General features: G+C 46.2%; 1 protein-coding gene across 1 annotated transcript in view; it reads left to right on the top strand.

Annotated features, from left to right (window-relative positions):
• The first annotated feature begins 2,706 nt into the window (after positions 1-2,706).
• LOC101986090 (enoyl-CoA delta isomerase 2, mitochondrial-like) overlaps positions 2,707-14,598 on the top strand; it is a 31,217-nt gene continuing 19,325 nt past the window's right edge. The window contains 2 exon segments of the mRNA XM_026782923.1: positions 2,707-2,741; positions 4,934-5,068. Of these exon segments, the coding sequence (XP_026638724.1) occupies positions 2,707-2,741; positions 4,934-5,068 (170 nt within the window).

The following is a 14,598-nucleotide window of genomic DNA, read 5'->3' as shown; positions in this document are numbered from 1 at the left end:
ACTGTTGTGTGTGCACTGCTGTGTGTGCACTGCTGTGTGTGCACTGTTGTGTGCCCGTGGAGGTCAGAAGATAACTTGTGAGAGTCGGCTCTTTCTTTCCACCACATGGTACTGGGAATTGAACTCAGATCGGGAGGCTGGGTGCCAAGCACCTTTCTTTACCTGCTAAGATAACTTACTGGCCCCACCTTTAGAAAGATTTTTTTTCTGAGTCAGGGTCTCACTGTATAGCACTCGCGGGCCTGGACTCTTCATGTAAAACAGGCTGGTCTCAAACTCCTGAGTTTGGAGATGATAAGTGTGTGCTACCTGCCTGGCCTTAAGTGCTGTATAGAGTCAATTGCAAACTCCTCAAAACATTTAGGGAAGAAACTACCAGTTCCCCACGTTTTCATTTGGATGGTGTCAGAGACTGACCCCAGCACAGCCTCCTGCCTTCAATTTCCTGCAGTCACTTCAGGGTAAGAGACTGTGCAGCTGTCCTACCTAACCCCTTTTTAAAGCGGCAGTACCCAAATACCCAAATCAGGCAACGAATAGAAACAACAAACCCACTTCTCTCACAAACACGACCCAAAAACTCCACAAAGTGTTGGTACATTTTCCAGATCCGTTTTGGGCAAACCTGCCACGCCACAACTCTGGAGGTGGAGGCAGGAGGATCAAGAGTTCAAGATTAGCCTGAGTGCCATAGTGAGGTCCAGGTCAGTCTCGACACAGCAAGACAGAGACTCTGAAAAGTAGATGAAAAGTAAAAAGCAGACACTAAAGCACATCAATTTCAAATATAAAAAACAAAGCAATCATACACCTGCTGCTGTAGCTTTGGGGGGCAGTGTGCGGTAGCCAGGCTTCCCAGGCACTCTCCTGCCTTTGCATTCTGGACAGATACTAAGCATCATAAAGACACATTTTACCACTAGCTATCAGTATCTTAATAATTCCTACATTTACTTCCTTTTGTCTACGCCATGGGTGTCTGTCTGTGTAGAGCACTGGTTTCTCAACCTTCCCTATGCTGCGACCCTTTAATACCGTTTCTCTGTTGTGGTGAACACCTCCAACCATAAAATTATTTTCGTTGCTACTTCAAAACTGTAATTTTGCTACTGAGTGGTGTCTCAGTTTCTAAGACCATCACAAATATGTGGTTTTTGATGGCTGCGATCCACAGGTTGAGAACCGATGATCTACTGAGTAAAAAAAATCCCCAAACAAAAAAGTTCCTTAAAAGTTTTTAGTGTAAGCACAATGATAAATAACCCCACGGTTTAAAAAAAATCACAACCTCAATCCTCTTCCTCCTCCATAAGACTGGCCCGCCGCAGTCTCGCTGGAGTACCTTAGTTCTTGTGTCTCTAGGCAGCAGAGGAAACCCACATGGGTTCAGGGCTCTTTGGACACCAAGGAGACCTTCGGGGTGCCAGGAACTGAGTGAGCCTCGCTAAGCTCCGCAGTCAGTGGCAGCAGCGAAGTGGAGGGCGAGAAGGAACCGCAGCCCCAACGTCTGCAGTCGGTGACCACCTGACTCAATGACTGTTGCACCTTAGGTCAGGGACGTTCAACTGTCTGATCCCTAGAACCCTTTCGCGAGACGCTACGACTGGCCCCGCCCCTAACACAGGCCCACTCCTTCACACGAGCCCCGCCTCTGGCATCCAGCCCCACCCCTTTTCCAGCGCATTGTCCCGCCCACCAGCAACCCCACCCCAAATCATCATGAAAGCTCCTCCCTCAATGGACTGTGATATGAAAGATGAAACAAACCCTTCCCTTCCCTAGGCTGCTTTTGGTCAGTGTTTTGTGGCAGCAACAGAAAAGCAAATGAATGTATGTATCTGGTCTTTGCAGCAGTTGGGGAGCTGCTTTGAGGGTTTCTTGTTTGAAACTGTCTCAGTATGTATCCTGGATAGATGAGAACTACAGTTCTACAGTCTCAACCTACCAAGTGCTTGGATTCCACGTGTGCACCACTGTGATGTATCTGTTTTTTATTAATTAATTTCCTTTATTCTTGAATCCATACATATATACAGTGAAATAGGATTATGCCTACTTCTATTTCTTCCCTCCAGGTTCAATTCCATGTTCTCTAGTAGGTGGAAAAATGACACTGATTTTTTTTTTGAAAAGAAAAAACCTTTATTGTGCATGGTTTATTTAGCAAGTGAAAATCACATTAGTGACAATTCATAAAAAATAAAAGCAATAAGAAAAAAGCGATCCAGACGCCTCCCAGAGTTCCCAGTTTTGCAATTCATTTCCCGCACGCAATGTTAACACTCAGCCCTGCCCCATTTAGTAGCTGAAGCAAGGGAAGTTTCCAAACACTGAAGTTTACCTCCCTCCAGGGACCACAGTGCCCATAGCATGGACATGCTTCTCTCTGAGCTCTCTGTGACACTGAAAATGCTGTGTAAAATGTTCAACAGCTAACCTCAGGAACATGAGGGAAGTGTGTGGGGTGCTTACTCCAAAGCTTCAGAAGGATTCCCAAACTGAGAGGCATCTTGGGGTCACGTGACTATTGCTGAGGAATGGGAAAGCTCATTCAGGTGACAATGAGTGGGTAGGTAGAGGGGCGGAAGTCCAGGTCCTGAGTGAAGGAGCAAGTGCTTCCGTGTCATTGCTGCAGAGGAGGGCAAATCACTGGAGCCAAGTGAAGTCAGAATCAAGAGAACCTGTTGGCCACCTTTCCTAGACGACATGTTAGCATATTCCAGTGTAGTGTGGCTGACAAGGTGACATGAGCATGTTTGGAAGGATTTCTATGAGATCTCTGGACTCTGAAGCTCATGCACTATTGCTGTGTGCTGCAGGTGTTATTGCATGAAGCTCATGCACTATTGCTGCATGCTGCAGGTGTTATTGCATGAAGCTCATGCACTGTCACTGCATACTGTAGGTGTTATTGCATGAAGCTCATGCACTGTCACTGCATGCTGTAGGTGTTATTGCATGGCATTTCTGTGGTGGTCAGAAGTCTCTCTGGGTTCTCTATGTGAGCACTGTAGAATTCTCAGCACTTCTGTGGAGATCTGTGGCCACTCTAGAGGGTGTGGTGCGCCTGTCTGTGAGGGAGTCTATTAGAGCCCCATGGAGTCACTGGGGACTCTGTGCATAGGTCTGTGAAGATTTCAGGGAACTCCAGAGGTGTGTGAAAGAGGGGGGCTGAGGGGAAACTTTGGGATTCTCTGTGTGGGTGTCACTAAATGTCCATGGGGAGTGTCTAGGAGTGACTTCAGAGGTCTCTGTGTGTGGAATGTGAAGATCTGGAAGGCATGTCTAAGGAGAACCTGGGTAGGCTCTATCAGAGTCTGCAAAGATGAATGTGGAGGGGCTGGGACAATGGGTCATCAGAAGCACTCGCTGAGAACCTGGGTTTGCTTCCTGGTACTCACATCAGGTGGCCCACAGCTGCCTGTAACTCTAGAAGCCGGGATCTGAAGCCTCTGCAGACACTGCAGGTGTGCAGGCCCATACACACAGGCAGGCACACACATGCACTTAAGTTAGGAAAACGGTGCTGATGGGAGTTGCTGTGACTGCTCTTGGGTTTTGATGCATCCTTGTGTCCTTGTGGATGGGTCCTGGGACTCAAAGCCTGGCTGGAAGCTGAGGGAGGCCCAGGCTGCAGCCACATTTTGGACATGTCCCTCCCCTGTGTGAACCAGCCCTATAGGATAGCCTGGTCTCCTGGTCTTGGGAAGGCAGGGCTGGAAGTCCAGAATGACTTGCTGTGTGACCCCAGGTCATGTTCTGATCATGTCCCCTCTCTGCCCCAAATTTAGTGGTAGAGCCATGTGTATGCATGAAGGTCGCCAGACTAGGAGTCCCGGAATTCCTCGGTCTAGCTTTCCCATCAATTAGTGACTCATCCCTCTGGAATTAAATGGGCAAGAGCAGCAGAGTAGACAGCTCTGCTCTTAGGAAATAGTATTCCCTATTTGAAGGCTCTGCTTGCCTTCAGAAGTCTGGGATGAAGCTGGTCTCTCCAGGCTTGTGGTGAAGGCCAAGAGCAAGGAACCCTGGAACGGTATCACAGGAAGGATGGCTCAGAGTTGGAGGTCTCATTGGTAGAGTTAGTGGCATGTCCTGTGAGAGCAGAGGTTTCCTGTCCATGGCAACCATGACTACACACACAGGCCTGAGCAGATGGAAAGGCAGGAGACCCCAGGGCAGGGTGACATACTCTTCAAATGCCACCTTGTAGCCACCACACTGCAGGACTTGGGTTCAGTGTGGCACAAGAGGGGGCAAGGCAAAGACTGGGAGATTGACATTGCATTGTCACCCAGACAGAACTCAGGGGCTGTGGGGCTCAGATCCCTCAGGCTCGGAGTGTGACTTTACATTGTCACCCAGACAGAGTGCAGGGCTGTGGGGCTCAGCTCACACAGGCTCCATCAGGGAAAACAGGGGCTTCTCTCCTGTGGATTTATTTTCCCCAGGAAACCCATGAAGCAGGAGTCTCCTTTTAGCTGAAGACCACCAAACCCCAACATTCCTGAACCCTCCTGTGACATGTGAGGTACTGGCCTTCCTGTGTCTCTGCACACCCAGACCTTCACCTGCACAAATGTAGAACAAAGCCAGAGGGGCAGGCTGAGCAAGACCTGAGGATTAGTGCATCTCCACATATGGAAAGGTTTTCTGGGTCGGCTTCTCTGATGCTGGGATTGTGGGTGATGCTTAATATGAAACAGCAAATTTTAATGAGGGTATCCAGCGGTGAGCAGGAGATACAAAAAAAAGAGAGCAGTGGGCTCCTGCTGGCCAGATTTATATGTAAACATTAGCCTGAGGCGAACTTGCCCCCTAAGGGGGCTGGGCTATCCCTACATGGGATAGCAAGTCTCATGGTGCAGCTAGGGATTTGGGGTGAATGTGAGCCTCAGTGCCACTGTCATGTCTTTGTGCCCTTCACTTCTAGAAGCTGCTTCAAAGACGACCAAATGCTGACTTGCCTTATGCCCAGCTCAGTGCAGACAGAAGCCACCATGCTCAAAGCTGAAAGAAAATCAGGAAGCACTCCCCGTCCCAAGAAGCAGCCGCTAGCACACAGACGGTGAGCTCACACAATAAGGAAAGCCTTTCTTCTATCAGAATGAATTTTTACTGAAGAATCTTTCCTCTGCCAACATGGCTGAGTAATACTGGGCTGGTCGGACATGCCACTTTATTGAATGACTGCCTGACGGACATGGGAAAGGTAGCCCAGAATCTGTCCCCTGTGGACTAAGAGGAGAGTCTCCTGGGGACATAGACTCTCTGGGCAGCGAGGTTTGATTGCTGTCCCTGTCTGTGCCCCACCTGTTCTTCATTGGATGGTGTGGCCTCTGGGGCTGGTATGATGGCCACAGCCCAGGCACTACTCTGCTTTCGCCTAGGTCATAGTGCCCCCTGCTGGTGATGAGAGTAGCTGCTCTCAGAGGGCTGGGGTTCCTCATCTTGTCATCTTCAGTATGCTGGGACTCTTTGTAAGCGCCCATCCTTTGCAGCAGCTTGTCTCTAATGACGTCACAAGCATCCTACTACCCCATGTATAGGAAGAGATCCTTTGGACTTAGGCCTGGACTTAGGCAAAGGCTCAGCTTGCAGGCTTGGCAGGCCCTCACTCCTGCAAGCCTTTTTCTTGCTTGTCCTGCTCTGGGCCTCCCTGGGCCACCTCTTTCCATGGCTGTGGAAGTATCCTGCTGGGACTCCTTATGAAACCTTTTCTTTAGTGACCTGCTCTTGGCTGTACCTACAGTTCATTCAGGGCACAGGAGCTCACCAAAGTCTCCATGTTTCTCCTAGATGCACTCTGAGAGGTGCTCAGAGAGATGCAGGGAGCTGGTTGGCTGGGGTGGGGAGCATGGCACAGCAGGAAGAGACTATTGTGTTAAGTGTGTATCTTTGCCAATATTGTGATTTTAGGCCCAGATACCTACATTCTAGAGAGGGGAAGGGCTTGTACTGGTCTCCATGGAACCTGACCATCTGATTCACTGATAATTCCAGCAGTGACACTATGTTGTCGTGCACTCAGCAGACATCTGCTGCGTCACTAGTGACTCCACGGTGGTTGGTCACTGGTGATCGGAACCCTATTTCGGTCTACATTGTGGTCACACTACTTCTGTGTCTTCTGAGACCACACACCCACTCATAGCTGTGTGTCCCCATCATCTTTGCAGGACATGGGCTTGGCTGCAGCTGCCTCTTTGGGTTCCCAGGACAGCCTTGCTCTGCCAGGTCCCCGTCCAGGAGAGAGCAAGCATAGTCCTGACACAGCAGGCAGTTTCCCTATGCAGTTATGTGACCCATGACAGTCAGAAGATGGGGTCCTCTGAGTCCCTGAATCCCTGCAGGTGACCTGGAAGAGAAGATTCTGCAACATGGCAGCTGGTGTTGATCTTATTGCCTCTTCTGGACCTTTCAATGAACGTAGCAACCTTAGCTATACGGAACAAAGTGCATGCTCATCTCTGATGTGACAAATTTTATATCACACTGTCAGCCCAGTATAGTGCCTTGACTGATTTTGTCTCTGGTTTGATGATGCTAAGTCATTAGTTTAATTCCTGGGGCTCCAAGAGAGAAACAGTTGGTTGCTGCCCTTATAGCATGATTGCTTTACACAACATATGCTGCACTGCTGTTGAAGGTTCTGTTTCCAAGTCTCACAAATCACTGATGTGGGAGGCTCATCTGTCTATGTGTTCCTTTCATTGGTTAATAAAGAAACTGCCTTGGCCCTTTGATAAGACAGAAAATTAGGTAAGCGGAGTAAACAGAACTAAATGATGGGTGGAAGAAGGCAGTGAGGCAGATGCCATAGCTCTCCTCTCCGAGATGGACGCAGGTTAAGATCTTTCCCGGTAAGCCACCACCTCGTGGTGCTACACAGATTAATAAAAATGGGTTAATCAAGATGTGAGAGTTAGCCAATAAGAGGCTGAAACTAATGAGCCAGGCAGTGTTTAAAAGAATACAGTTTCTGTGTAATTATTTTGGGTAAAGCTAGCCGTGCAGGAGCCGGGCAGCAGGAAGTGGCCCGCAGCTTCTACAAATCACCTCCTGACTATTGTCTACCTAATACGACAATCCCTCATAAGCTTAGGGAACACTGCCGAAGAGGGGGCGTGTGAGATTGTAAGAGCCTATAATGAAGGGCAGAATATATAGATTCAGGTTAACATGACTGCAGCCATCTTGGTTCCAAAATATCATTGTGTAATGAAGAATAATCTTAGCCAGAGTTTTCTGTATATTGTCTTGCAAAATACAAATAGATCCTTTAGAGGGGTCTGTGGAACTCGATGATGGGACCCTTGCTCCAGGAGCAATCTGACTCTGGTGTTAAGATAAACTAAATCCCAGTGATGGAGACCCTTTGACCCTAACTCATATATGCTTCTTCTGACCCAAACAGTGAGTAACCAGCTGCCTCTTAGGCCCACACTTCTGTAAATCTTTCAGTAAACTGCATCTTGTACAACCCTAGATCTGTCTGTATTTTATTCTTCCATCAATCCTCAGCAAACACAAGTACATACCAGACCCACACAGACCAGTCAGTATAACAGCTGGATAAACAGTACAATGGGGCATTCCCTGTGATGGAGTCCTAAGGGCGGTTTCAGAAGGCGAGTGTTGGAAAATGTGCTGTTTGGATCACTGTGAAGTGATGGGATGAGGGAAAATGAACGGGAAGTTTCTGACACCAAGTGTGGAGAAGAAAGGCTGGGCCTGGGGGTAAACTGAGGCAGCAGGACACTGAACAGCACACATGTGGATTTAGTCTGCTCATATGCAGCTTCACTCATGGGGGTGGAGTTTGGCTTTTATCTTATGTCTTCTGCAGATGAAGCCACAGGTGACCAAAGGTGAACGTCACATGATGTAGCTTTGTGGCCCCTGTTCCTAGTTAGTTTATCTGCTCATATCCAATGCCTGTACACATATAGGTCAGTTACCCGAGTGAAAAGATAACTTATATGCAATGACAGTAGCTCCGTTCCGTATTTGTATTTCAACTTTTATTATTGTTTTGCAGTTTGGGGGAATGAAACCTGAGCCTGTGGATGCCAGGCAAGGACTATCCTACTGAATTACATCCACAAACCATAATTTTTTGTTATAAATGGATTGAGAACCCCAAAATATCCAATAAACATCCAGATAGCTAGCTATACAGATTCATTATGGTCGTCTAAACTCTCGGCTCCAGCCACAGAATTACCATTTCTGTATACAGGGTTGTTTTCTCATATGTACCTTGCAAAGTCACTCTCTTCTGGTTTGGCAAGAGCCCATTAAAGCCTAACTCTAACAAGAAATATAATCCTTAATTTCACGGCCACATTTGAGGCAGACAAATCTCTGAGTTCCAGCCCAGCCTGGCCTACAAAGTAAATTCCTGAATGGGGGGCTATTATACAGACATTATATTATTATAAAATGTCAAACAAATAAAAAAAATAGTATCTGTGCCTGCTCAATAGCCTGAAACAGGATCAAGAGCTGGCAATAATTGTTGACTGTTGATCAAGACATAATCAAGTTGGTGGTGGTTCACTCCACCTCAAAATCAGGATAGTGGTCTGTTCAATCTTTTTGTAGACTGTGTGAAGATGTATCTCTGTCCTTCCTTACCTGCTTAAGGTACTTTTTGCTTAGTGTAATAAAGAGGTGAATGGTCAATAGATAGGCAAGAGAAGATAGGAGGGACTTCCAAGGAGAGATAGGAACTCTGGGAAAGAATCTAAGACACAAGAGATTCCTCAGCCAGATGCAGAGGAGTTTGATCTATGGTACTGAGGAGAGGAGAGATAATGAACCACGTGACAGACAATAGGATAATATAAATGAGTTAATTTAGGAGCTAGTTTGCAACAAGCCTAAGCTAAAGCCAAGCTTTCATAATTGTTAAAAGTCTCCATGTCATTATTCAGGAGCTGGTGGTCCAAAGAAAGAATTGTTATATTTGGTGCCCAACGTGGAGCACATTTATGCAGGTTTAGTGCCTGAAAAAGGTCCACACTGATCTGAACACAGTGACTTTGCTTCCTAGAGGGTAGAAGGGATTTTTTTCTTGGTTTTGATTTATAGCTTTTGGTTTGTGGTTTATATTAAGCTATTGCTTCTGTTTGTTTTTTTTTTTAATGTTCACCCGTATTTCTATTTTTAATTATTCAGTTTTCTTTGACACTCTTTACTTTGGTTTATTTCTTTAAAAATTTTTGTCACCATATATTAACTGTGAAAACTGGTATTGTGCTATGGTGAATAGGATTTTGTTCTGGTGGATAGTGAGGCTGCATTTTGATGTGCAACTTAATCGCCTACCCCTTGCTACTCTTTCCTCCGTCTTTCTGTTACGTCTTTCTGTTAATTTGCAAATTAATCTCATGTTAAGTGTCTTCCCCTCTCACCAAATCAATCTTGAGACAAATTATGGACTAGGACATCTTGAGGGATAGCACACTTTCTTACACCATCACAGTGTCAGGAAGAACCAGCATCCTTTTGATGCCCATGAATATGAGTTTAAGGAAAAGGAATTGAGTGCTAGTGTAGAGTTGATGAGGTTTATAGTCATCTGGGTCATTAGAGAATTTTAGGGTCCAGTTGAAAAGGCTATTAAAGTAGTCTGTAAGCTCATTAACTAGGCAACACCCATGTCTCCTATCCAGGGAAGCACAGAACTTTCTGAAACTGTCTTCATAGCTACCACGGCTTTTTTGTTATTATTCAAGTTAAAATGTCTTCCATCTTCCTTAGGGTTTGAATGTGGAAGGTCTCACACCATCACCATCTATTGTTAAAATTCTTTCCCTGAGGAATTTTAGCATCATCTCTACTGCTCATCCTGAGGTGCAAACCACAAACTGAGGCAGAATTCCAACAAAGTGTACTCTGGAGAACCAATGAATTTATTGAACTTCCTTATAAAGCCAATGGAAGGGATGCCTTACAGGGGTGTGGACACTCTGCCCACAACCAGCCACATCTGTAGGTTTATGCCTTACCCAGCAGCAGCCAGGGTTTTCCCCACAGCTGCCTAGATGGAGCCCCTGCTCTCTTCTTCCCAGTTCTTATACCCTTTAGCTGCTCCCCCACTCCACATGCTTCCTTGTTAGGTGGGAGGGAGAAGTTGGCATCATCTGGGGATTAGGCCTTCAGCCAACTCCCACTGGGAAGATCTTTTGCATGCATACTTAGATGAACTCCATAAGATGGCATTCGCTTGTCTGGGAAGGACAGTCACCTACAACACAGTCCACCCCATCCTCGGGCTCTTACATTCTTTCCGCCCCCTCTTCCACAATGGTCCCTGAGCCTTGGAGGGGGTGCTACAGATGTGTGACCGCTTCTCCTCCTCCCATCAGAACAACACATCCTCATGACTTTCTATTCACCTGTCCCTCTCCAGAATGTGACAGTTAGTGAGTCTCGTGGGCAGTTTCTCTTACTACAAAACACAAGTGAGAGAAAGAACAAAAAAACAGGAAATGGAAAAATACCCAACAGACACAGAGTATGGTAATAACCCACGGTCGTAAATACAACTGTGGGAAGCACTTGAGCTGGTGTATCGTTGAATTCATCAGCAGCACTTGTTTTTCCACTGGAGCCTATGACTTACATCGTCCCTTCCCAGTTTTTCTCTATGCTTTCAGTACTAGATCGTAGTCTCCTCTTGTGAAGCAAGCCTTAAGTCCAATCAAAAAGTTGGTTCTGTCCCTAATAACGTGGCCTACCATTGCACCAGCTGAGACATTTTGCCTGACAATTCCAACTTGATGCATGCAGTGTCCACAGTGGGGTAGAACTTTTGGTCTTTCTTCTCTCCAGCATCCTTACAGCTCCAGGCACTACAGGAGCTAGCTCACAGCGATGGAACACTTGGGTCCCCATCCTAGATTTGTTTCTCTAAGCCTGGAAGCCAAATCATGCAACTTCTTCAGCAACAGGGTCTTGTTCAGTTCTGGAATGAAACCAACTATAGCAATAGCCTTTGTTGCTTTGGGGACTTGGGGGCTTCTGTGGCCCACAACTCCTAGGGAGGTAACTCATTCCTAGCACTGGGATTCCCAACTAACCACCTTTGAGCTAATTTCCAATTAACCACCTTCTAGGATCATCTTTTTTTACTTTTCAGATACTTTGACATTTACAGGCATTCGCCAAACATGTTGGTGGGTATTACTTGTGTCTTACCCAACCATAAAGCTCTCAAAAATTTCACAAAGACCTGGCTTTTGCATTCTTTGTGAAGTCCCTGTGCTGACTTCATCAGGAACACATGGATGTCAAACATTTCTTGAATGAATATCCAAATCTGCAAGACACTCAAGGGTTAGACTTACACTCTACACATGTAACAAAGCCTTTAAACAGAGCACTGACAGGACAATTATACCAAGTCCAGAGCTGCCAATTCTTACTGAACAGTGGGCCTGCGTGATAGAAAATACCGGGGAAGTATTTTGAAGGTTCATTGGCAACTGCAGAAAGTCTCAATTGAAGAGATACTGAGTAAAACATGAGCGATGTCTAACATAGCATGAGCCGACTCTGTCCTTTGGCTCTCAGTTGTTTCCTCCATGTGGTGAGTATAGCAGACAGACGGCACTAACTTTATTAGCTTTTATTCCACAGCCCTCAGTCATTCCTGGAGCCATTCCACTTCCAAACCCTGGAGGTCTTCCATGGAGCGTCCCACATTCCCACCCCTACTAACTGCTGTACAATGAAGACCGAGTCTTTGGAATGCACAGAGGAGCTCACCAAGAGGCTGGATGCCTTTCCTGTGGCATGAACACATCCATGCTGCTTAAGAGTCAGTGCCGGTTTCTCTGGTCTCTTTACCAAGAAAGAAGAGAAGTGGGTAGCCGGCTGGCAAAGCCGGCTTGTTTACCCTCCTGCTTGCTCATGATGGTGGTCAACTTGACTACAGCTGGGAAGCTATAAAACCAGGAGCTGAGCACACCTCTGAAGGGTTTTCTTGATGGGCGTCTTTGAGGTGGAAAGACCTGCTCTAAATCTGGATCATATGAAGTCAGAAGTCCAACCCTACATCTGGATAGATTGAAGTCAGAATTCCCACCCTAAATCTGAGCCACACCTTCTGGTGGCAGCCCACATAAAAGGACACAGAAGAAGAAGGCATTCACCTTTACCTGATGGCCCCTGCTCTCATGGGCAAGTTCATCTGTCTTGCTGTGGAGGTGTCCCCTTACTGGCATTAGAACCTACTTCTCTGGGATTCCAACTCAGACTGAAGGCCAGCTGAGACATCCAGGCACATGGACTGAACAATGACCAGATTATTGGCCTTTCTGTCAGAAGACAGCAACTGTTGGACTAGCTGGACCACAGTCTGTAAGTCACTCAAATCCTTTTTATACATAATTCCATTCTATCAGTTCTGTCCTTCTAGAGAACCCCAACTAATACCTGCTTGAATTGTTCCTCATCTTATTCAGGGGGAGAAGATCTGGAGAGTGACCGACCACACTCTTGACCCACATCCTCCTTGTGAAGTTCACAGAAGAAGATAATTGGTGAATCTTCTAAGAGATCCTAGGTAGTTACTGTAGGACACAAACAATCTTGTCAGGGAACCTCGTAACTCTATATCCAAGCCTTTGGTCACAGACACAATGTATTTGACTCCCAAGTTGATCTTGGAGCTCCAAGGTCAAGTCCAGAACTCTCAGGAGACATCTGTCCTTGGATCTGTGGATCCATGTATATGGTATTGGCGCCCAGTGAGGCTTTGCAGATACCCGCCCAAATTGGAGGCTCCTGGGGGCGACCGCTGGGAGCCAGAGGCACCCCCCCCCCAGAGGTCTCCCTCAGAGCGCAGTTTGTACCCTCTCAGCACTGCTCCTTGCCAGTTCACTTCTGCCAGACTACGGCTGCAGAAGCAGCTGTGATTCAGAGCGACTCGAGTTTTCCTGACACCTGCTAGAAAGTAGCCAAACGGGACGGGAGAATTAGCCCTCCCTGGCGGTTTGGAATCAGCTAAGTCTGTGCACCCTGCCCTGCCCAACAGTGGTACAAGCGCCTCTGTAACAGCGTGATCAGTACACAGCTCTGCTCTATTCCCCTCACACCTCTGCCCAGTGCTCGGGTCACATGACGGCGGAGGGGAGGCACTGCAGTCCCTGCAAGCTGGCTTGGCTCCGTGCGTCCCTTTGACTTGTTCACTTTGGCGGCTTTCTCTCTATTCCCCTTCCGGCCCAATTGCTATTTATCAGCCTGGTGTCTGCTCCAATTTTTGTTTTTGAGTCATTTATTTCAGACTTAGGCCACGTGGACTCAAGTGGACTCTTTTGCTACCACTGGCAGGAACTGGTCATTGCAGGTAAAAGAATTTTTTCTTTTATAAATAAAATGTCTGAGAACGTGACTATTCTAGACTTTAACAGACTTTTTGAGTGTACCATGTGGGAGATTTTACAAGAGGTGTCTATCACCCCACATCTATGGATATTTCTGGGATTCGTAGTTTTCCTTGGCACTATGTGGCTTGACAATAGAAATATGATAAAGTCTTTAAGAGACGAATCCAGGATTCTTAAGGCAAAGGTTTAACATTTAAAAACTATTGAGAATGACAACAATCTTCTGAAGAATCAGTTTGAAGTTCTCCAGGAAGAGAACAGATCTTTGTTTAACATGACTCGGTTAACTGTGCAAAATTTAGAAAAGGTACAGGCTGATGTTAAGGAGAAATTCATTACTATGGAAGAAGGAACAGCTGATTTGGATCATAAGCTCCAGCAGTCCCTTTCTGTAGGAACTGAAACATTGACTGAGAGAATCAAAACGGCTGAATGTGACAAGAGATTTTGTCTAAAGCTTATGACAGATTGGTGGAAAGATTGTCAATGCAAGAAGGCATGGTTTAGGCCATAAAAATTATGTCCAAAGATGAGAAGTTATCTCTAATGGACAAACTTCATACTTTAGAATCCTCAATGAAGGCTTTCGAACATAATTCTGGACAGGAGATTCAGACATTGCAGAAGGCAATGGTGAATAGAATTGAAAAGATTGAGGAATTTCTAAATTCTGATGAAGAAGAGCAAAGGGTAGAGAGGCAAATTTTAACTACATCTGTGGGTAAATCCCTCTGGGACAATTTCCACAAAGCTCTACCTACAGCTCTACCTGCCTTTCCAGTAATAACAACAGAGAAGGTGATTGGTTTTAGAATCCCTAGGGTCATCAAGGAAGATACATGAGAGCCTGTCCATATGAATGATCTCAAAGAGATTAAACAGGCTGTCATGACTTTTGGGATGCATGCCTCTTTTGTTAAAGAGATGCTAAAATCTTGGGCCACAACAAGCAGAGCAACCCCCTGGCTTCAGTTGAGCTCTGCGGTCCTTGAAAGTGGACTGCAATTGAAATGGAAATGCTTATTCAGGCAAGATTATAGTGCCTTTCACTGCTGATGAACTAAAGAAATTATGGGAAGATAATGAATCATGGGAAAGAGCTTGTGCTAATTTTTTGGGAGACATTAATAACAACTATCCAAAAAGCAAGAGGCTTAACTTCATAAAGAGAACTTCTTGGATTCTTCCTCGAATCGTC

The sequence above is a fragment of the Microtus ochrogaster genome, chromosome 16, assembly GCF_000317375.1.
Source record: "Microtus ochrogaster isolate Prairie Vole_2 chromosome 16, MicOch1.0, whole genome shotgun sequence".
Lineage (NCBI taxonomy): Eukaryota > Metazoa > Chordata > Mammalia > Rodentia > Cricetidae > Microtus > Microtus ochrogaster.
Note: the sequence above shows the minus strand (reverse complement) of the source record. Positions and strands in the feature narration are given on the sequence as shown.